Here is a 24,889-nt window from a genome sequence, read left to right on the forward strand (position 1 = left end):
TTTGATAAGCATTTAAGTCAAATAAATTATAATTTATGAACATTCATATGCACACACACACACGCTGTGTTAGTCATGATATATATCTGGTGACTGGGGTTAATTGCAAAATCTTTGCCTAGGAATGATTTGAATTTTGATGTGCAAAGTTCAATGTAATGTTCTGAGGTTGTCAAATTTAATTTTGGCCAATGACGACATTGGAAATAGTACCAATGTCAAACCGGAAACTTTCCTAAAATTAATTATTTGCTGACAAGCATTGTCTGCTGACTATTAGTAGCTAATTTCACTGATATTACTGTAATTATTCGCAATTAAAATGTTTCCAATTTCAGAACAACAGGTCGACTGCTGAAAAGTCTTAAATAGCACTCGGCCTATTGACGACTCAAACAACATCAAATATGAAAAGCTGTGTAAAATCACATAGTCTTAGCAACCAACTAACATCACCATTGCAAATTTGCAAGTTTTGCCCATAAACATTCCACTAAGGAACAGGGGCAAACTTCTCACATATCAATGAGTGCAGTTCGATTCAAGTTTGAGCTCCATGATAAGGAGCCTCCTTTTTATAGCCGAGTCTAAACGACGTGCCGCAGTGCGACACCTCTTTGGAGAGAAATTTTACATGGCATAGTACCTCACAAATGTTGCCATCATTAGGAGGGGAAAACTACCGCTGAAAATTTTTTTCTGATGGTTTCGCCAGGATTCAAACCCAGGCATTCAGCGTCATAGGCGGACATGCCTCTGCGCTACGGTGGCCTCCATCACCATTACATGTGTAAAAACTGGTATCATTCTGTTGGAGACACGATTCATTCACTTCTGACCACTTTTGTGGATTGATAGACTAAACTTTTCCATTACTATATCCACCACATCGAAATATCAATTTCGAATATAAAGTATATATATTCTGAATCGCAATCAAAATCGCGGACGATCATGCTAGAAAATGTCAAACTTTCCAATGGGCAACACAACAATTGGTATTTACTAGGCCAGAAACTTACATACCAGCCCTCGTATATCGATGTCCACATTTACGTATTTGGCTTTATAAAAGGCGCATTTTTTACCCGATTTTGCCGAGATTTTATACCGTTAGTTGTATTAGTGAGTTGTTCTCATCGTTTCCAAACATGGTGCACATCACACCATATTTGGATATATCTGCCATACGTACCGATCTCCTGACTTACAGTATTCTATCCGCTTTTGTTGAAATTGACCGATTTTGTTGAAATTTGGAATAGTGAATTTTTTTGGACCCCAGGAGGTCCCGTCGAGTTTGGTTCAGATCGGACCATATTTCAATTACGCATGTAGCTGCAATAGGTTCGTGTGTGGTTAAAGTATGTTTCCGAGTGCCCTTTAAGGGCAGAAATGTTCCTTGAAACAACAACAATTTTACCACCACATTGATCCAAACTGCGATACCTAAAGAAAATATAAGAACTAAACTTATTGGGTATATAATAAGGCCTCATATAAATCGACCTCCATTTTTTTATTCTTTGGGCCTCCAAAAGTCCAAGGTGTCTTAAATTTTTATACAAGTTATTCTTACAATAAGCTTTCTAACTATCCAACTTTAATTTTGTCTTTCTGGTTTTTTAAATTTCTTTCAGTTTGCTGTAAACATGAAACTGTCAATATCCTTCTTCCTGGTAGTCATCTGTACCATGTGTTTGGCTGCTCAACAAAGCCAAGCAAAAAGTAAGTACATGTCATAAACATATATTCACACACTATATACTCTAATACATAGTTTAAAAAGAGATTATATTTAACAGGTAAAAGCGTGCTAAATTCGGCCGGGCCGAATCTTATATGCCCTCCACCATGGAACGCATTTGTCGAGTTCTATGCGCGGTATCTCTTTTTAGGCAAACAAAGAATATTGAATAAGAACTGTTATGCTATTGGAGCTATATCAAGTTATGGTCCGATTCGGACCATAAATGAATGCTTAACATTGTAGGAGTCATTTTGTAATATTTCAGTTCATTCGGATAAGAATTGGGCCTTGTAGGGGCTCAAGAAGCAAAATCGGGAGATATGTTTATATGGGAGCTGTATCAACCTATTGATCGATTAAGACACGTATATTGAAGGTCATGAGAGAAGCCGTTGTACAAAATTTCTGCCAAATCGGATGAGAATTGCGCTCTCTAGAAGCTCAAGAAGTCAAGATCCCAGATCGGTTTATATTATAGCTATATTAGGTTATGTACCGATTTGCGCCATACTTAGCACAGTTATTGGAAATCATTACAAAACACAAGAAAAATTTCAACCAAATCGGACGAGAATTGCGCGCTCTATTGGCTCAAGAAGTCAAGATCCAAGATCGGTTTGTATGGCAGCTATACCAGATTATAAACCGATTTGAATCATACTTAATCATAGTGTGTTGTTGGTAGTGCAGTTAAATCGGACGAGAATTGTGCCCTTAGGAGGCTCAAAAACTCAAGACTCAAGATAGGTTTATATGGCAGCTATATCAAATCATGGACCGATTTGGCCCATTTACAATCCCAAATTTCAAGCGGCTAGCTTTACTCCTTCACAAGTTAGCGTATTTCGACAGACAGACGGACGGGCAGACGGACTGGCATGGTTAGTTCGACTTTAAATGTCACGACGATCAATATATATATTATATGGGATTTTAGACGCATATTTCGAGGCGTTACAAACAGAATGACGAAATTAGTATACCCCTATCCTATGGTGGAGGGTATAAAAATGGTAGCCCCGGTAGCCCAATTGGTAGCTTGCTCGGATTACCCGTGCGGGAGTCGAACCGATTCCCACCAGATGCCAGTTCTTTCGCTATTCTGGTATCACAATGGACTACAATTGCTTAAGTGAGTCCGTTTAGAAAATAGAGTGCGACTATTACCTAACCTTAACTAATCTAACCCATATTTAATAGTATCCGCTAATACTAGATTCAAATATCCTAAGGTTTGTTTAAAAAAATCTTCTTAAAGCAAAAGAAGTAACTGGTAAACCTCTTTAAGACGTTTATGACGGTGTCAGAAGTCTGACAAAAGCATGTCAAAAGTCAGGCAACACAATTAAATGTTAGTATAAAGTGAAAAGTTCACGAACTTTACAACATCATACATTAAAATTATGCAAGGTTTTATTTTATTCCCCAATTAACCCCTTCACTACCGAATTAAAAGTAGCAATGATAAAATTATTTTCTCCTCACATCTAGTTAAATGCTATGCTAAGAAGCACAAAAATCCTTTTTTCGAGAATATATGTTAGCAAAATGTCCTCCTGAGAGGACAATGGCAGCCAATGCAGTCCATCCAATTAAAAACTACCAATGAATGAATTTTAATAATAAAGCTTCATTAGCTTCAAATTGTCCACATATACTACTTTTTGATGTATATATGTTGTTGGAGATTGAAAACGGCCACATCGGTTTATAGTTAGACATAGCTTCATTATATGTCCTAGAGGTCACAAATATTATCTGATTTGGCTGAAGTTTTGCATGTTGGTTGCTGTTATGACTTTGAAGTTACATGCAAAGTTTGGTCCATCTCTTTCTGATATTGCTTCTATCAGGGACGTAGCCGGGGGTCCTCGAGCCCGAACCCACCCAAAATTATTTTGTCTATAAAAAAAAATAAATTCTATAAGATTTTACTTAAACTTTCTTAGAATGAATTGGTCTAGATATAAGTCCGTTCAAGATGCAAATAGTTCTTTTCAGCAGGAGACACAAGTTGCCTACAGTGGAACCTGTCTCCTTGGGTGGAGAGAATGTTCCATTTACAGAAAGCGCAAAATACCTGGGTGTTTTGCTGGACAGGAAATTTAACTTCAAATCTGGAAAGGGCAAGAAAGGCCACTCATGCCCTTTACTCCTACAAGACAGCCATTGGCAAAGGTTGGGGGTTTAGACCGCGTGTCATGCATTGGGTATATACTGCAGTTGTCAGACCTATAATGCTATATGGTGTTGTGGTCTGGTGGACGGCGCTTCAAAAATCCACCTACTGCTCAATAGTTAACCGGATCCAAAGGATGGTTTGTTTCTGCATAATAGCCGCACTGAGGACGACACCATCTGATGCACTGTATTTAATGCTACATCTTATGCCTCTCGACATTGTGGCTACCCAAATTGCAGCGACCACTGCCGTGAGGTTAAGAGAGTTTTCTCATTGGTCAAGGGGCGGCTACATACACTGTGTTATATTTGATACAATATCCGATGCTCCAGGCAGTATGGATTACACCCTACCTGAGCCGCTTTTTGATAAAAATTACTGTACCACTATTCTTGATAGAACCGATTGGAACTACGATATTTCTGGTAACAGAAGTTACATAGACTTCTATACGGATGGTTCCAAACTAAACAGCCAGTTGGGCTTTAGGGTATACTCTAAAGATCTAGAACTGGTCATATCAAAAAGGTTACCCGACCACTGCAGTGTGTATCAAGCAGAGATCCTTGCAATTAAGGAAGTGGTGGAATGGCTAAGATATAATGTCATTACGACGATTGGCATAAATATCTTCTCAGACAGCCAGGCAGCCATTAAACGGAATACAATACACTCACATCAGGCTTGATCTCTACTTTTGTAGGCATTTTTCCAATCAACACTTCTTCTTTCCAGAAAATAGATCAGCTCAATTATCAATTATATCAGTTATTCAAAATAGATCAGCTCAATTATTCAAATCGAAATTAAGAAAATACGAAAAATAAACTGAGTGTCCACCATTGATATGTAAATATAAGAACAGTACCGTTAATATACTCAAACAGAAAAATATAACAAAAATCATATGAGTATTGAGCAGTGGACTCCAAATGTCATGTCCTCTGTAAAGGACATCGGTAGTGAAAGGTTAATAAAAGTCTTTTGAAAAGTAATGTAAACTGTTGGTAACTAAGTTAATAGAACTTCAAGTTAATAGAACTATAAGTAATCTTAATAATCAATGATTTAAAATAGCGCATTATAAATATGGTTTAATACAGCAAATACAAACACACTATTGTCCATTATTGTATATGCGCATAAGGACATCAGCCCATGGGCTTGGAAATAGTATGCATATATGTTTGTGTGCCCACCACTGGTTTCATGCCAAACTATAGCTTATAATCAGAGAAGACAAAAAATTGGCAACCTTTGTAACAGCAAAACCTTTAAATTAAATAACAAGATTGCATGTACTGTTTTATAAGAAGGGTATAATTCTAGTACAAAAATTTAACTAAGCTGTATTACTTATTTAGTACAACAATGTAGATATTTGTGAACGACTAAAGTCTCAAGGTGGGTGGCAAAGATTTTTAGTTCACATCACGTCTCTTATCTCTTAACTACCAACAATGCTATCATGCAAAATAAAAGTGTCTTGACCTGATGATGAAACAAAGACCTTAGCAAAAAAAATTCCATTTCGTTCAATATTATATCAAATTATGGACGATGTTATGGGGACTGAAAACATGTTTTTGTTAAAAACACAAGCGAATTGAGTTTCAATGAATGACTTGTATATACATTGACTGTATCGCTTATTTGTTGTCTTATCTAAAGAAGAGAACTCAAGTGCATAGTGCAAGGAATGTCCAAACATATTGAATCATTTATTTGTGAGAGAGAGCTAATTATTTGTTTATTGCTTCGGAATCGCAATTACCCTTGGGAAAGGCTATAATGCAATACTTCCAAGGATATTTGTTTGTACTAGATAAACTGTACATTTTACTTACTAGCAAATTTATTATACACATCACCATGATACTATATATCGAAATATTTTTTTCTGACCTATATATGTTTTTCATTGACGAACTATGACCCGTCTTCATTCGTTTATCTTTGGTAATCAGAAGAACCTTCTTACAATTTCGATTTTTGTTCCATGAGAGTCTTTGCAACACATCGAAATATCAATTTCCGACCCTACAGAGTATATATATTTCTGATCGTCGTAAAATTCTAAGCCGATATAAAGATGTCCGTGTGTCTGTCCGTTCGTCTATTGTCATCACTCTAGAGCCTTCAAAAATTGAGATATTGAGCTGAAATTTGGCACAGATACGTATTTTTAATGCACGCTGGGTATCGGCAATCGCCAAATCGGACCATATTTGGATATAGCTGCTATATAGGCCGATCTGCCGATTAAGGGTCTACTGCCCATAAATGCTTTATATTTTATCCGACTTTTCTGAAATTTGGAACAATTGGTTATTTAGAGCCTCTTTACATCTGACCTAAATATGGTTCAGATCGGACTATATGTAGATATATTTGCCATATAGACCGATCTCCCGATAAAGGGTCTGAAGCCCATCAAAGCTTCACTTTTCGGATGATATATATATATATATATATATATATATATATATATATATATATATATATATATATATAGATATATATATATATATATATATATATAGACCGATCTGCTGATAAAATGTCTGAAGCCCATAAAATCTTTCCTTTTTGTCCGATTTCGCTGAAGTTGTAAACAGTGAGTTGTTTAAAGCCTCCCAAATATGTTTCAGATCGAACTATATTTAGCCATATAGAACGATATACCGATTAAGGGTCTGATGCTCATAAAAGCTTTATTTATTACCTGATTTCATTACAATTTTAAATAATGAGTTGTTTTAAGCCTCCCGACATCCGACCCAAATATGAGTCAGATCAGACTATATAGATATAGCTGCCATATAGACAAATCTTCCAATTTAGGGCATTTATCATCCGATTTCGTTGAAATTTGAGGCAGTAACTTATGCTAGACTTTTCGACATCCGTGTCCTATACGGTTCAGATCCGTTTATATTTTGATATAGCTGCCAAAAAAACCCAATATTTTGTTCTAGAAAATATTATTTGGTGGGTATCCAAAGTTCGGCATGGCCGATTTTAATGCCTTTTTACTAGTTTTTTGTTCAGCTCGCGCTGTTTCTTCCTGTTCGTTAACTGCTGCTCTCGACTTTTTTACGTCAGTCTCTTTCTACCATTACCCTAAAAACAATTTTAGTAATTTTGCCGCCGCGTAGATTTGAACTCATGATCTCATGTTTCGCAGTTTTGCACTCATCCTCTTGTCTATCGACATCATTTTTTTGATGATGAAATAATTTTTTAGCCGAATTTTCTAAAATATAACAAAAACCATTTTTTGACCGGCCTGGCCATTCGAAGCTGGTAGGCGCGTATTTTAACAATTAAATCCTGAAATTCGTTGAGAACTAACTGTTTCACAAACGAATTAGCTAGTTGGTTTTTTTCTTAGATTTATTTTCCTCCTTCTCTACAAATGTCCTAGACAATTTTTTACCGCTCACAAAATGTAATAGGGATGGGAGAAACGTTTAAATTGGTACCATTTGGTACTTTACTTACGAACTGTGTGCGAGCTCTAAATTTTGCATGCAAGTACAGGTGTCATTATAAAATTAGTAAACCAAATGACCTTTTAACTAACATAGACAGAAAAACGAACACACAGAAACACGGACATGACTACATCTATTTAGAATTTGATTTTTTGCCACAAAAATGCTGTTATTTAAATTCGAACAAAATTTTCCAAATTGCTGAAAATTGGCAGACAAATTTTAGGTGCTTGTAAAATTTAAAAATGAGATGGAATATTAGAATATTTATAAATATTTACGAAATGTTTGAACTTTTTAAAATTTGGGAACTGTTTTAGCAACAACAACAGATGTCCCATTTTAAACAGATTTTCTGCTGTTGCAGCAAACATTTTTGCTGTACCTTTTTCGCTTTCAAGTGCCTTTTTCACTTTCAATTTACTCCATTTCCCTTCTCATTTATCATCCCTGTGCTTTAAAGCTTTATAACACACATTTAATGAAAAGTAAAACAGGCCTTTTCGCTCTACTTTTTCTTATAGTCAACCCCAACACATACGACTATTAAACACCTTTGCATTTAATCGGCGACATTTCGATTTCTCTTGGCAAAACTGTTCTTATAATGCAAATAAAAGTAACAGTGCAGCAAAATACATATTATTGTTAGTGCATCTGTGCATCTGTTGCTTTTGGTCTTTTATCAATATTCAGCATAAACAGTTGAAATATGATATAGCAGAGTGGGTTTACGAATTTTCTTTTATTGTTCATGGAGTTCAATTTTGTACCAATGATAAACATCGCCTTTGTCCAGGGATTATTCAAAATATGCTACACTCAACTTAATTTTGCTTTTCACAAAAAAATACCTTTTTTTGAATAAACAAAATTCAAAGACCAACCAAATCGAACATTTAACTAATACTCAAAACGGACGACCTTGCAGGTAAAATTTGCGATTTGGGTTATACGCCCCCGGAGAAATCATTGGTTGGAATTCGATGATAAGAACAAAAAGATAATAATGTCACAACAATTTCAATTGTTGGAACGACAGTTTGGTTATTTTCATAGTTCAGTAGCTATCTTAACTACGATACAATAAATAGGGTAAAATGAAGATGCTACTTAGCGATACATCAGTTTCCTTCAATCATTTCCATAAAAAATAAATTCGTTTTGCTTCTGCCAATTGTATGAACAACGTTTTATTTTCTGCAGTGCCAACAAAGAGTTAGCACAACACCCTTACCGTAGTTTTGCTTGTTACCCGACCGATAGTTGTGCTAACTGCCATACCGGAGTTCTAATAAACCCTTACCGGTTGTGGTGCTAACTGTCCTTCCGGCAGTTAGTGCTGCATACAAAATCTTCACTTACCACTGAAGAATTCGGAAAACAAGGTTCGAGTCCCCCGGCCGGCCAAATTTTTTTTAATATTTTGTCTTTAACCTTATTCAAGAAACTTCGGCTTAAAAAATATGTACTTTTCATTAAACATTTTATTAAAAAATGTTTTCTACACTTTTTTAATTTAAATTTAATTAAGAAACTTATTACTGTACAGTAATGCTTATTGCCCTGTATCATCATTAGGAAAATGATGTGGGAGGATGCGTGAAAGACTACCAAACATAACATCATGAATTCAAATCTCCCCTCGACAAAACTAATAGAATTAATTTTAAAACGTAATAAGTCGAGAGAGAAAATCCAAGGGACAGCAACAGCAAGCAGAAAAGAACGAATAAGCGCAGCTTACCCGAACGACGAAGCACGCTTAAGGCTATTTTCATATTTGGTAGCATGACATAAACTAGACAAAAACCTCAACTCCAAAGACGGTTGTCACAAGAGCAATATTGCGGTTGGTAAAAAAATGGTTGAGGCAACAAATCTGTTTTCTGGGTGCGATAAATCACTATTTCAAGGTGTTACAAACGAAATGACGAGATGGGTATATGTACCTCCTATTCACATCACACGAGAACTTATCGCGCAAAATGCATTCTACAGGCTACAGGTTTACTGTGCAACTTTCTTTACCCAACTTAGTGTCTACAAGTCTCACCTGAATGCAAGCTTATACCATACGGAGATGTGAATATGTACATATATTTTCTCACATTGAACAAACACACACGCAGATCCGTATTAACACAATCATAAGAACGACTTCTGCATTGTTCCATTGTTTTTCGTTTTCCTCTCGCTCTGTTTTTTTTGTCGACAATTTTCATTTTCATAATTTTATTGCATTCCCTTGAACACAAGGGAAACGGATGTGCGCATTCATTTTATACTTGGAACAAAAATGATAACAAACATTTGGACTTTCTGTTGTTTTTGTTTCGATAAACAAACTAAACGACAGAAAGCAACTACAGCAGCGTCACTTCCAGGATCATCATCGTCGTCGACTATCATAGTAACGTAAACTATTCCCAGCAAAGGAGCTGACTTCATTATTGCCTTGCATCAACCGCCGCTCGCTGTTGACAATCGACATCCATCGATAATGAACGGAGGCGGATGTAGAAAATATAGTTTTGTTTACATTCTGTGGATATGGGTGAAGTCCAACGCTAACACGCATAATTTAATTCGCAACTAAAATATGCTCTGTAAACTATAGAAAAAACAAATGTTGCAAATTGTACATATATTACAAAGGCAAGAATATATATGACTAGTCAATCAAAGTAAATATTTTTATAACCACCACCGTAGGATAGGGGGTATATACATTTAGTCATTCCGTTTGAAACACAACGAAATATCATTTTCCGACCCTACAAAGTATATATATTTCGGATCGTCGTAAAATTCTAAGACGATTTAACGACGGCCGTGTGTCTGTCCCTCCGTCCGTCTGTTGTAATCACTCTAGAGCCTTCAAAAATTGAGATATTGAGCTGAAATCGGTCCACAATTAGATATAGCTGTTATGTAGACCGATCTTCCGATAAAGGGTCTAAAGACCATAAAAGCTTTATTTATCACCCGATTTCGCTGAAATTTGCAACAGTGGGTTATTTTAAGCCTACCGACGTTCAGATCGGACTATATTTAGATATAGCTGCCATATAGACCGATCTGCCGATAAGGTGTCTGAAGCCAATAAAAGCTTTATTTTATTTTAAGCCTCCCGACATCTGACGTAAATAAGGTTCAGATGGGACTATACTTAGATATAGCTGACATATAGGCCGATGGGCCGATAAGGGGTCCAATAAGGGGAGCCAATAAAAGCTTTATTTGTTAACCGATTTGGCTACAATTTGAAACAATTATTTTTAGCCTACCAACATCCGACCTAAATATGGTTCTGATCGGACTATATTTAAATATAGCTGTCATATAGACCGATCTGCTGAGCCCATAAAAGCTTTATTTATTACCCAATTTCGCTGAAATTTGAAACAGTGTGTTTTTCTCAGCCTCATTATATCCGACCTTAATATGGTTCAGATCGGTCTATTACTGGATATATCTTCCAAAAAGACCAATATTTTGTTCTACAAAATTTAATAGTGACATATATATTAGACCACTCAATGTCCGTGACGAATTTGGGTGCTTAAGTTATTCAATTTTCGCCGGATTGTGACGAAATGGGGTTTACATATATACCCGAGGTGGTGGGTATCCAAAATTCGGCCCGGCCGAACTTAATGCCTTTTTACTTGTTTAAATCGTAATTAACGTATTTCTCTTAAATATTTTTAAACAATATTTAGGTTTTGTACGTATTAACAAGTTGAATGTTAAAATTTTACGAGTTATTAAAAACAACACGGAAATAAACCAAGGCTAAATTTAGATATAATAAAATTAAACAACTCATATCATGTTAAGGGCGCCTGATGGTACAGTAGTAAATGTTTCCTCTAAATCTCGTCAAGCTTTTTCTGCAGATTCCAAAATCATGCAGGTTAGTAGATTAATAATTATAGCCTCTTGACGATTGTAGAAGTAGAAAGTGGTCAATTTTGACGCCCTGTATCTTAACCTGTATTAAAGATATACGCTAACAACTCCATTTTCCTGAAAGTCTTTGTCCGCCTACAAATGTGTAGAACTTTTTTTACCGCTCAGAACATCAGATAAAAATTTGTAAACTTATTTCCATTTTTTTCACCATTTGACCCACTGTGCGATGTATAAATACGCCTTGGTATTGCTTTCAGAACGTTCTTAAGGATTTTTTTTATCAATATTTCGAGGCTTTACAAACGGCATTAAGGTAGTATCCTATGGGTATAGATCCTATGATGCGATTAAGCCGAACCCAAGGATGGTAAAGAGGCCTTTTTATACCCATCACCTATGGATGGGGGTATATTCATTTTGTCATTCCGTTTGCAACACATCGAAATATCCATTTCCGACCCTGTAAAGTATAAATATTCTTGATCAGCGCAAAAATCTAAGACGATCTAGCCATGTCTGTCCGTCCGTCTGTCTATTGGAATCACGCTACAGTCTTTAAAAATAGGGATATTGTGCTGAAACTTTGCACAGATCCTTTTTTGTCCATAAGAAGGTTAAGTTCGAAGATGGGCTATGTCGGACTTTATCTTGATATAGCCCCCATAGAGATCGATTCGCCGATTTAGCGTCTTAGGACCATAAAAGCCACATTTATTATCCGATTTTACTGAAATTTGGGACAGTGAGTTGTGTTAGGACCTTAATTTGACCCAGATCGGTCCAGATTTGGATACAGCTGCCATATAGACCGAACCGCAGATTTAGGGTATTAGGCCCATAGCCACATTTATTATGTGATTTTACTGAAATTTGGGAGTTGTGTTAGACCCTTCGACATCCTTCTGTAATTTGCCCCAGATCGGTCCAGATTTGGATATAGACCGATCTCTCGATTTAAGGTCTTGGGTCCATAAAAGGCGCATTAATTTCCGATTTTGCCAAAATTGGGGACAGTGAGTTGTGTTAGACCCTTCGACATCCCAGATCGGTCCAAATTTGGATATAGCTGCCATCCCGATCTCCCGATTTAAGGTTTTAGCCCCTGAGCCCCTAAGGTTTCCATATAGCTGCTATGGGCATAAGGTATGCATTTTTCACCGGATTTTGACGAAAGGTGGTTTATCTAAAGGTCGAGGTGGTGGGTATCTAAAGGTCGACCCGAAAAGCTTCGGATTAACCAAGTTTATTGACGGCAGTCCTCTGGCCTTCACCGCCAAATCGTCCGCCCTTTCATTTCCCCTTACTCCGTTATGGCCAGGCACCCAAACTGATGTTAGCAAACTTATTTCTCTGGGTGAACAGATTCAAGATCTCCCAGAGCCCAAGATGATTTTCCAAACATTATTTCAAATATAGAACTTAAACTTATAAAGTAACACAAATGACATGAAATTAGATATCTCAGCGGTAATAAGGTCTTCGTACACTCTCAATTTAGTTTGTTATAAACTTTAAGTTCAAAACAAACCTCTAATCAACAAATCCCTGAGCAATTTAGACAACATTTAAAACTTTCTTTAGTACACAATCATACAAACTAAAGCAGGTGCGATTTTGAGAATAATTTGTGCAGGAAGTTCAATGCTCACGTACTTGTCGTGCAGAAACTCCCAAAGGGGGAAAACATTATTTTAATATGTAATCCAATAAAGGACAACATTACAGTTCAAAGGTAATACTCAACCCTGCACACACACACACACACATAAAAGATGATTCGCTGCTAATACCCAAATATAACACACACTCGCATGAACTCCTGCATGGGTGTGGATGTTTATAAAAATAGAATATTGTATATTAAGTGGTTGATTAAAGTATCTCTAACCCACATTTTCCTATTCAAGTTGACCCCATACAAATCCAAGAAATATTTGCAACCACAAAAAAAACATAGAAAATGGTTCAAAACAGTTATCAACAAGTCTCTTTGGGTTTATGAAACCGATTAGAGCCCGAAAGTACAACAAAGCGAAAAGGATGGCAAACCAGCCTTTAAATTTAAAAAAAAAGAAAAAGTTTTTTTTATTTATGTGAACAAACTTATATTGCCAACAACAGTTTCAAAGTCAGAAGTCCTATCAAAGTTATGCTTTAAATTAAGGTAATTTTCTCCCCAAAGAAAAAAGTTTAAACGGTGTGAAATATCCCTCAAATAGAAACTTATTAAAATTTAAATTGAACTTACCAGGGTATTTCAATTATGAATGGATGTATGTGTGTTAGTGACTTTTAACCTTATTGTCCGTCCTTAATCTTCGGGGTATTCAATCCTTTTTTTCGATACACCAAAAGATACCGATAGACATATTTACCTCACAGACTCTCACACAAATTGTCCGTTTCTTAGCCTTAAGTGATGAATTGTTAAATTTCTCATCTCTGTCTATTTTTGAGGGTTGATGAAGTTGTCTCTCATTTCCATATTTTCCCTCCTTCTTCTCATTGCAGAGGGCTGTAATGCATATGGCTATGCATGCTATGGAGGACACGGTAAACGCTCATTGAATTCCCCTGTGCCGGATATATTGTCAACAGGTCTCGACCAGAACGAGTTGAATCAGCAGCAGCAACAGCCGTCGCCACTGCAGCAACACCATCCCAATGCCATGTTGCAAATGTATCCGAGCGAGGCAAACATGCTCATCGATGGTGGTGACCTGGAAGCATATCCCAGATACCGATTAATTAAAATTATGAAATCTTGGGTAAGTGGGCGTAAATGTAATAATGCAAATGAAATGTAAAATGTCAGCTTAGCTTTCGGTTTAGTTTTTTTGTAGTTACCAAAAGATAAGTACATGAATATCCATAGCCTACTGCTGGCTAGGCAATAGAGTTTTTAACATATTTGTATACCCTCCACCATAAGATGAGGCTATACTAATTTCGCCATTTCGTCTGTAACTCCTCGAAATATTCGTCTAAGACCCCATAAAGAATATATATTCTTGATCGACATGACATTTTATGTCGATCTAGCCATGTTGTCCATCGTTCCGTCCGTCTGTTTGTCGAAAGCACGCTAACTTTCGAAGGAGTAAAGCTAGCCGCTTGAAATTTTTCACAAATACTTCTTATTGGTGTAGGTTGGTTGAGATTGTAAATGGTCTATATCGGTCTCTAGAGGACAAATATGATCTGAATCGATCTATAGCCTGAAGCAGCACAACAGAGATACCGGGAAAAGAACTCGACAAATTTCATCCATGGTAGAGGGTATATAAGATTCGGCCCGCCCGAACTTAGCACGCTTTAACTTGTCTTCTTTAGATATTTTTCTCCACGAAAATTATGTTAAGCGGAAAAATTTGATTATTGAACAGTTATTAAAAAGAAACGCATCCTCAGACTAGACAGAGCAGCCATTGGTATACATTTCATTGCGAAAGGTGGCTAAGCTTTCTTGTTCACTACCACATCACTTTGCTAATATCAACATGACTGCTGAGGCTCTCCGCTTTGTTGCCCATTTTTGTGATGATTATCCTATGATATTGGCATATGTGATGCTGAAAGACCACTTTTCATTCGCTACAGACGATTGAAAGAATATTTACAAGCATTGCTTTCCGTCAATATCAACCAAGGTCAAGTCCAAAATATTACTTACGCCAACTTACTCAAATATATAGTTTTTAACTTCAATTATTTGACAGAGTCTTCTGGGCAACGTGGGGTTGATACCAAGAAATTATTTTTATTATGTTGACTGTCGAACCTACTTTCGTCGATTCCATCTCTGGGCATCGTGGGGTTAATACCAAGAAATTATTTTTATTATATTGACTGCCGAAACTATTTTCGTAAATTTCATCTCGTTTTGTTCGGAGGTTACTGGACCCATGATGTGTATCAGTTCCATTCCATCTTTTCCTACCTGAAATCTCGTTTGGTACTGGAACGACTGAAAGAGGTGTCTAACGGTTTCAACTGGCGATAGCGTGTCGCTAAATTTGAAGATTGTACTGCAATATTCTCAAGTCTTTATAAAAAACTTAATATGCTATCCTAAAAACATAAAATCGATTCTGGATGATAGCTGTGGATTTGCTTAAGATGTGGTTCTAACTCGGAGTGGAGCAGAGCAGGCCTATTTTGTATCGGAGCGATTTCCAATCTCAAAATCCGCTCCGACAAAATAAAAATATTTCGACCCTACAAAGTATATATATTCTGGATCGTCGGGAAATTCGATAACGATGTGCGTCTATCCCTCTGTTGTAATCACGCTACAGCCTTCAAAAATTGAGATATTCAGCTAAAGTTTGGCAAAAAATCGTAGTATGTCTATACGTAGATTAAGTTCTTGAACGAATAAAATCGGGTCATATTTAGATACAGCTTCCATATAGACCGATCTCCCGGTTGAGGGTTTTAGGCCAATAAAAGCCGCATTTATTATCCGATATCGTTAAAAGTATAAACCGCGAGTTTTATTAAGGCCCCCGATATCCGATCTGAAAATGGTTTATATCAGGCCATAATTAGATATAGCTGCCATATAGACCGAGGCCAACGTAGCGCAGAGGCATGTCCGCTTATAATGCTGAACGCCTAGGTTCGAATCCTGGCGAGACCTTCAGAACATATTTTCAGCGGTGGTTTTCCCCTCCTAATGCTGGCAACATTTGTGAGGTACTATGCCAGGTAAAACTTCTCTCCAAATAGGTGTCGCCCTGCGGCACGCCGTTCGCACTCGGCTATAAAAAGGAGGCCCCTTATCATTGAGTTTAAAATTGAATCAGACTGCCATATTTAGGCTAAAAATCTGTTTTTTTTTATTTCCGGGAGTTGGACTAGTTTTCCCTTTGTCCGAACCGAATTTGGTTCAGATCGGACCATACTTTGATATAAATTTGAAACATGGTGTTGCACTACGCTAACTGATATCCGAACAGCGTTTGGTCCTAATTTCCTTGAAGAATTATATACACTTCTCGATACCTGAATCGAATATGATCCAAATCGGCCCATACTTGGACATTAATTAGGAAATAGTAGATTTATAATAAAATAGGATAACAAATATGTCCATGGTGGTAGGTATCCAAATTAATGCGTTTTTACTTTTTTTTTAATTTGATTAGGAATTGCTTCCGGTACATGCTTAAGAAGTTAAGTCGGATGATTTGCTTATATAAAAGCAATAGCACGAATTCAGACCATACTTGGAATGGATGTTGGGAGTCAAGGAGAAGTCATAATGCAAAATGTCGGCCAAGTCAGATAATAGTTGTGCCCTCTAGACGCTTAGGAAGTAAAATCGGACGGATTATATGGGAGTTGGAGGTGTGAGGAGAAATTATGGAAATTGCGCACTCTAGGGGCTTAAGAAGTACAATCGGGTTATATGGGGGCTATAAACGGCTATGAACGAAAGAGACTGTACTTTACAACAATGTTGGAGGTCATAAAAGAAATCAGTTGGCAAAATTTCAGAAAAAACGGATAAGAAATGCTCCTCTAGAAGCTGAAGAAGTCAATTCAGGATGTGGGTTTATATGGGGGCTTTGTAAGGATATAGCCCGATATACATGGCGATCAAGAATACATATAATCGGCGTTGAAAATTGCTTGATGTTGTAAACATAATGAGAAAAATAATATATCTTACTTCTTAGGACATGTTTAAAAAGAAAATTTTAAAATAAATAGTCAATTTAATAGTGAAGGAGCGGAGCGGAGGGAAAAAAAATTGCAGGAGAGGAGCGAAAAAATTTTTGACAGATCGGAAAAAAGGTACCCGCCCGGATCTCTGCTCTAGAAATGTTTCAATGGATAACTTATATATCGATAGTTATAGATATATGGGTGATGAAGACAAAGCGATATGTTTAGAATGGTGATTTTTAGAACCAATGATTAAAATTGTTCTATTCTATCTATGGTATTGCTTATCCACCCAGTTTGCGAATTAAGATTAAAGGTAAGGACTATTTCCATTTAAGTTTATAAGTTCGACAGACTCCGGTGAAAATTTGGTTTTACCACCCAGATGTCTTTTACAATTCTGATATATACTCGTACCTGGTAGGGTAAGAGTGGCAGATTGTTAAGCAAACTAACTCAGATAATGTTATTATTTTGCTGCGACAGAATAAAGTCTCTCTCACGACTCTTGCATCGAACTCGCTACCAACGTGACTCTCCGGGCGCTCTTTATATAAACACAAAATTTGCCCAAACGTCTTATATATCAATGAGTGCTGTCCGATTCAAAATTTACCTTTAAACCCTAAATTATATTCCTATGTTCTCCTTAAAGCAAATGAAAGCACAGTTTTGAAAAATGTTATTAAAAAATCAAAAAGTGGGAAATTTTCCGGAAAAGCGTGAATTTTGTTAAGAAAATCTGGATTTGGCATGATTGAAAAAAAAACGGGAATGACGTTAAAAAGCAGGATAAGCCCGTCCATAGTTGGTCTTTATGTATTATCTTTTTGGATTTACACTTATAGGGCCGAAATTATTACAATTTCGGACGGATTTTCCCGAAATTTGGTTTGAATCGTTTTATTACCCATCTCAACATCAAAATCGTCTCAGAACTAGTTACAGCGTCCACATATTAATAAAGTTCAATTTACACGTATAGGATAGGTGAAATATAGTTCATACCGCCCGACTTTTGCCTTTCCATACTTGTTTTTTTTTTTTTATAACCTACACCACTACTGTGGTACAGGGTATTATAAAATAGTGAATTAGTTTGCAACACCTAAAAGGAAGAGAGATAGACCCATTGATTGGCTCAGAATCACTTTCTGATATCCGTTTGTCCCTCTGTCTGTCCGTCTGTCTGTCCATGTTAATTTGTGTACAAACTACAGGTAACAATTTTTATCTGATCGTCTTCAAATTTGGTATGGGCATGTTTTTCGGCCTAGAGACAAAGCCTATTGAAATTGGAAAAAATCGGTTCAGATTTGGATATAGCTCCCATGTATATGTTCGTCCGATTTGCAGTAATTCTGCCATAAAATGGTCATTTATTAACCAATTTTCCCGAAATTTGGCAGTAAAGACTTTCTAATGACTCCCGATAATACAGATGAATTTCATAGAAATCGGTTCAGATTTGGATATAGCTCCCATATATATGTTCGTCCGATTTGCAGTAATAATGCAATAAAATTGATTCGATTCTTTCGAAATTTGGCAGGAAGGACTTTCTAATAACTCTCGACATTACTGGTGAATTTCATCGGTTCAGATTTAGATATAGCTTTCATATATATGTATATATCGCCTGATTTTCACTCCTAGAGCCACTGCAAGCGCATTTATCGACCAATCTTCCCAAAATTTTGTACAACGCTTTCCTCAACGACTTCCATAATGTCTATAAAGTTTGCTCGAAATCGGTTCAGATTTAGACATAGCTCTCATATATATATATTCTCGTCCGATTTGCAGTAATATTGCAATCAAATGGGCATTTGTTAAACGATTCTCTCGAAGATAGCAAAAAGAGCATTTCTTGACCAATCTTGGAAAAATTTTGCAGAACGCTTTTCTCGATGAGTACCACATTATCAAATTTTGGGTAATTTGCAATACAGCTTGAATATATTTGCTCGAAATGTAATACGGATTGCTTAATAACCCATCTAAAAACATCCGGCGAGATCCATCAAAATTGGTTCAGAATTATACATAGCTTCCACTTTCTACCTATAGGGCAAGATGTATTTGCAGGTAGTGGCAGTTGCCCAACAACAAAATATTGAGTGAACTATCTGTCAAAATCAGTGAATAGTGCAACTCTGATTTTTGTGTATGTCGTTGTTTGTGTGTGGTATGGTTTTTAACTATAATACACACACACACACAACCAAAACTCGTTGGCAGATAGTGCACTTCGCGAGAAAAAAATTGTACTCAGCTGTTTACGGTACACTACCTGGTAATTATGTCATGCCTATAGGGTAGGTGTAGGGTATTTTGATGTCGGAACCGCCCGACTTTTGCCTTTCCTTACTGGTTTTTTATTTCCTTTTTACTTAGGAATCTACGATTGAACTTTTGGAAAATATTGAAACGTAAATATATATTTTTTCGTTACAGTTTGGAAACACTCACAGACGACCTGCTGCTGACCGCTTATCCGACATCGATTACCCTATCTCAGGGGAAATGTTTAACCATGAATCCAATCCTACAATAAACAACAACCACATTACATACTAAGTTCGAATAGCATCCCTACTGAAGATAACATCTAACGCTAAAAACCAAATCAAGCCAAAAGGAGATTAGTAACTACTGACATGCGTGTTTTCTTCGTTCCCAAGCTCATGCTTCTACTATATAAACGTTATCATCCATTTCGACTTAAAAACTATTTTCAAATTGTAAATAAAATAAATACTACACAATAATAACGCGATTCTCTTAATTCATATGCAAATAACAAATCTTACACAGAAAAAAAAAAATTGTCACAAACTTGCTTGTAAACCAAATCAAATAGAAGGAACAAATTATAAAAAAAAAATTTTACTGAAATTTTTTCGTACAAAAAAAAAATAATAAAACAGGGCTGGTAAAAAATTTCAGTTAAAAAGAAACTTTGAAAATTGCAAAAAATAACGAGATTATGTAGTATAATAAAAGATACAATGTGTATGACTAAGGAAAGCAAAAGACTATAAAAAATATTATTAAAAAAAAATCTAGAAACTCTACGAATATATATTGTATATACTAAGACAATGGATATGAAACTACAATTTTAAATAAAACTTAACTACTACTACCTACAATTAATTGCAAATAACACGTGAGTCAATTTTTATTTTCAATTTCTCCAAATATACACCTTACGCTATATTGAAAACGTTTTCAATTATTTATTTTTGATAAATTTTAAAAAATTTAAACTGCCGTTAAATTTGTGAAAAATTTAACAATTTTCAATATTTTACTCTGGAATTTTCAAACCAGATTAAATCAGTTCTTAAAGAATTCGGTTGGGGCGCTGGGCCAGTAACCCGCCCCCGGAAAACTGAGAACTACTATGAGAAACAAAGGAATAGTAAAAACGGACGCCCCAACGTTGACGACCCACGCAAACGAAAAAACGACCATGATTTGCGTATCTGCACCTGGAATGTCCGCACTCTTTATAGAGAAGGTGCAGTATACGCGCTAGCGGATGTATTAGAGAAGTACAAGGCATATGTTACCGCCTTACAGGAAGTGCGATGGACTGGGAATGGCGTCACTACAACACCAAACGTTGACGAACTATACTACAGCTGCCATAACCGAGGCATGCATTTGGCTGTGGATTTGTGGTTAGTCGGAGACTGAAGCACCTTGTCTCCAGCTTTACTGCGGTGAATGAGAGGCTAGCCATAATCCGCATGAAAGCCAAATTCTTCAACATCAGCCTTTATGTGCCCATGCCCCGACGGAAGACAAAGACGAGCAGACCAAGGATAGTGTTTACGAGCGCCTAGAAAGAGAATATGACCGCTGACCCGCCCGTTCTGGGAGATTTTAATGCGAAGATAGGGAAGGAAGACATTTTTGGTCCAACAGTCGGAAAGTTTAGCCTCCACGAGATAACGTCCAGTAATGGGTTGAGGCTGATAGATTTCGCGGTGGCAAAAAATATGGTAGTTAGCAGCACCAGATTTCAACATAAAAATATTCACAAAGCCACATGGCTGTCACCCGATCAAAACACGAAAAATCAAATTGATCACGTTTTGATAGATGGAAGGCATTCATCCAGCTGTGTTAGATGTACGATCGATCCGTGGAGCGAATGTAGATTCGGATCATTACCTTGTTGCAGCAAAGGTTCGCACCCGTTTGAACATGGCGAGGAAGATACGATCTAACACTGCACGGAAGCTGGACATTGATAAGCTGCAAACACAACAAATGGCAGCGGCATACTTCACTCGACTGACCCAACTGCTTGATGAAAGCACTCCTTGTTCCGATGATATAATGGCGCAGTGGCAAACTATTACCCACTCCATGGAAAATCCCGCGAACTGCGTACTTGGGTACCGGAAGCCTCCTCCAAGAAACCTATGGTACAACCAAGAGTGTCGAGATGCTACTGAAGCCAAGAATGCGGCACATAGAGCAACCTTGCAATCAGTAACAACGCGCCAGATGAAGGAGAGGTATCGGAAGAAAAGGAGAGAGGAGAAACGTCTATTCCACAGAAAGGAAAAGGAAATGGAAAGAGGTGAGTGTGAGCGAATTGAGATGTACAGGAGTCAGAACGAAGTCCGGAAATTCTACCACAGAATTAAACATCAAACCGATGGCTTTGGTGCAGGCACATCCTCCTGCAAAGACAAAGAAGGAAATCAGGTAACTGACACAGATAACATGCTGAGGATATGGAAATAACATTTTACCCAACTGTTAGTGTCCGACGTTAGCGGCGAAGAGGATACCGCAGAACCAATCCCGGATGATGGTATAGAATGTTTACCTCCTAGTCAGAATGAGGTCCAAGTAGCAGTGACCCGACTAAAGAACAGCAAGGCAGCAGGAGCCGACGGGTTACACCCTGAACTATTTAAGACCGGAGGCGACACGCTGATTAGGTTAGCTAGAATAACGCATACCCCATGATTGGAACCTCAGCATACTATGTCCCCTACACAAGAAAGGAGACAAGAGGGAATGTGCCAACTACAGAGGAATAAGTCTCCTCCCCATCGCATACAAGATACTCTCGAGCGTAATGTGTGAGAGATTGAAACCTAAAGTCAATAAGATAATTGGGCAGTCGATGTTATAATACTTCTAAGGGGTAAGAATCCGAACGATCTATGCAGAAGGGCCGAAAGGATCTTGTATACGGCATATGACTGGGATAGACCCAGAGGTCTCAATGTTAACCAAAAGAAGACTGAAATATGCCTGTTCATGAGGAAGACGAAGGAAGGCCAATTTAACGCACGACGGTTCCTCTATAAGACGATTCCGATATCTGACAAGGTCAAATCTAAGGTGTAATCTTGGACAGGAAACTGAATTGGAAGTGTCACATTCCGGCCCGCACTATGTAGACGGGCCGTAGGTTCGAAATGGGACCTGAATCCGAGGATAGTCCACTGGCTCTATAGGAGCGTGATTAGACCAATACTTACTTACGCCTCAGTAGTTTGGTGGACTGCTATGGAGAAAAAGTGCAACATAAGGACCATACAACAGGTTCAGAGAACATGTTGTCTTGGCATAGGCGGAGCGATGAGAACCACGCCAACTAGATCACTGGAGACTATTCTAGATATCCTACCGATTGACATACAGATTAAGTGTGAGGCAGCCACTGCGGCTATGAGACTTAAGGCGATGGGAGTATGGCTTTAGGATGGGAGCAGCTCATACCATCGCGGTATAATCGAGGCGACGATAGGAAACCTGGAAGGAAGGAAGGAAGGAGGATACCTAAGATGAATGCTTTATTGTATTTTATTTTATTTTATCTGCTTGCGCTCTTTTATTTTCATCTTTAAAATCTTCTTGTGATTTTTCGAACATCTTCCAGCTCGAGATCATATTCAATGGTTTCTATTCAAAGAATAGCATAGCAAAGAACTTTTAAAAGTTGGTCAAGTGTGTGTTGTAATTCATAACACTTGGACTGGCTAGAGTATCATGATTTCTGTTACTCCATGTAATTTCATCAGCACTTTTGTCAAATTGATTAAGGTGTGCTACATATCCAAAGACTATTGAGTACGGTGGAGAGCACTCTTTTGTTTTTCCCAACAACAACGAAATCAACGAATACAATCCTGTGGCGGTGGTGGCGCAAATTCCCACTAAGCTGTCAAATTTCTGGACACCTCCCAATTGACATTCTATTGGATTGCCCAAAAAGTAATTGCGGGTTTTTCATATAGTCGGCGTTGACAAATTTTTTCACAGCTTGTGACTCTGTAATTGCATTCTTTCTTCTGTCAGTTTTCAGCTGTTACTTTTAGCTTGCTTTAGAAAAAAAGTGTAAAAAAAGTATATTTGATTAAAGTTCATTCTAAGTTTTATTAAAAATGCATTTACTTTCTTTTAAAAAATCCGCAATTACTTTTTGGGCAACCCAATAGTTTTTATATGCATTATCATGTGAAGTAGGATTCACTAAATAAGGTTAAGCCAAGCGTTCAGCCGATATACATTTTTTTTAATTTTTGGTAGTGCTTGGCGTTGAGGATTTCAACTTGTTCACTTTTTGCATTCATTCTTTGCTTACGTTGATGACATTTTCAATCGGCAGATTTGACATCCTTAATGATGGTGCCTATCCACTTTATGTTTTCGCAAGTGACCTAACCTCCTTTTAATGAATCCTGCATGTGTAGCAGCCACAAGACCAAAAGGCTTATGATTAGAAACGTGTAAATTATAAATTAAAACAATAAAAATGGGGAAAGGAACAAAATGTGAAAAATTTTTTAAATCCCAACCAAACATTCGAATTTTAGTGGGATTTAGATACAACTCTGTATTTCAGTAACACCCAAACACTCAAATACTGTACGCGTGCACGTAAGCAACAGATTAATTATTTGGTTCCATATTAATTTTTATATGTAAATGGCAACATTTGGCCAAAGAAACCCAAAAAAATCAAATGTGGTTACCTTGTCAAACCACCGAAAGAACAATTGTCGGAAATTTTTCCACAAAAAAGAACGTGGTACCAGCCTTTAGGAGGGGAACACCAACGTTGAATATTTTTTCTGATGGTCTCGCCAGGATTCGAACCCAGGCGTTTAGCGTCATTGGCGGACATGCTAACCTTTGCGTTACTGTGGCCTTCAGAAAAAAGTATAAAATATCGATAGTGCCATTGATATTTTAGCTCTAATTCTGTGGTGGTAGGTACAACAAAAACTAACGATGTATTGGGTTGCCCAAAAAGTAATTGCGGATTTTTTAAAAGTAAATGCATTTTTAATAAAACTTAGAATGAACTTTAATCAAATATACTTTATTTACACTTTTTTTCTAAATCAAGCTCAAAGTAACAGCTGATAACTGACAGAAGAAAGAATGCAATTACAGAGTCACAAGCTGTGAAAAAATATGTCAACGCCGACTATATGAAAAATCCGCAATTACTTTTTGGGCAACCCAATATTTAAAAATATTCCCTTTTGAAAGCTATCAAGGCTCCATCACGTTACATGTTCTTGTGTTTATATGTATCATTGGTTCTTGTTGTTTTTGTAGCTGTGTGTTGTACACTGAGGCGGCAGCTCTTGCCGATGGAGGACTTCATTGGGTCAATCCGGTATGTACAACCGGCTGCCATGCGATTGTATCATTGGTACTATGTGTGTCAAAATTGCCAATTTACATACGATTCATCATTTTTGCTATCACACTAGTATGTTATTTTTGTATGACATAACCTAAAGATGTGAGCAAAAGATGATTTTTTTGGCTACAAATTGTTAGAGTTGTGAAAACTATTTTGCAAATTTAACAATAATA

The 24,889-nt window shown here is 37.1% G+C and overlaps 1 protein-coding gene across 2 annotated transcripts in view; it reads left to right on the plus strand.

The window, feature by feature from the left end:
* Positions 1-20,189, plus strand: part of LOC106083351 (neuropeptide CCHamide-2) — a 45,348-nt gene extending 25,159 nt beyond the window's left edge. For both annotated transcript variants that reach the window (XM_013246295.2, XM_013246294.2), the window contains exons 2-4: positions 1,641-1,728; positions 13,859-14,115; positions 19,478-20,189. In XM_013246295.2, the coding sequence (XP_013101749.1) occupies positions 1,653-1,728; positions 13,859-14,115; positions 19,478-19,600 (456 nt within the window). In that variant the 5' untranslated portion in view covers positions 1,641-1,652 and the 3' untranslated portion in view covers positions 19,601-20,189. The remainder of the gene's footprint in view (positions 1-1,640; positions 1,729-13,858; positions 14,116-19,477) is intronic.
* The last annotated feature ends 4,700 nt before the right edge of the window (positions 20,190-24,889 follow it).

This window comes from Stomoxys calcitrans, chromosome 2 (genome assembly GCF_963082655.1).
Source record: "Stomoxys calcitrans chromosome 2, idStoCalc2.1, whole genome shotgun sequence".
NCBI classification, from domain to species: domain Eukaryota; kingdom Metazoa; phylum Arthropoda; class Insecta; order Diptera; family Muscidae; genus Stomoxys; species Stomoxys calcitrans.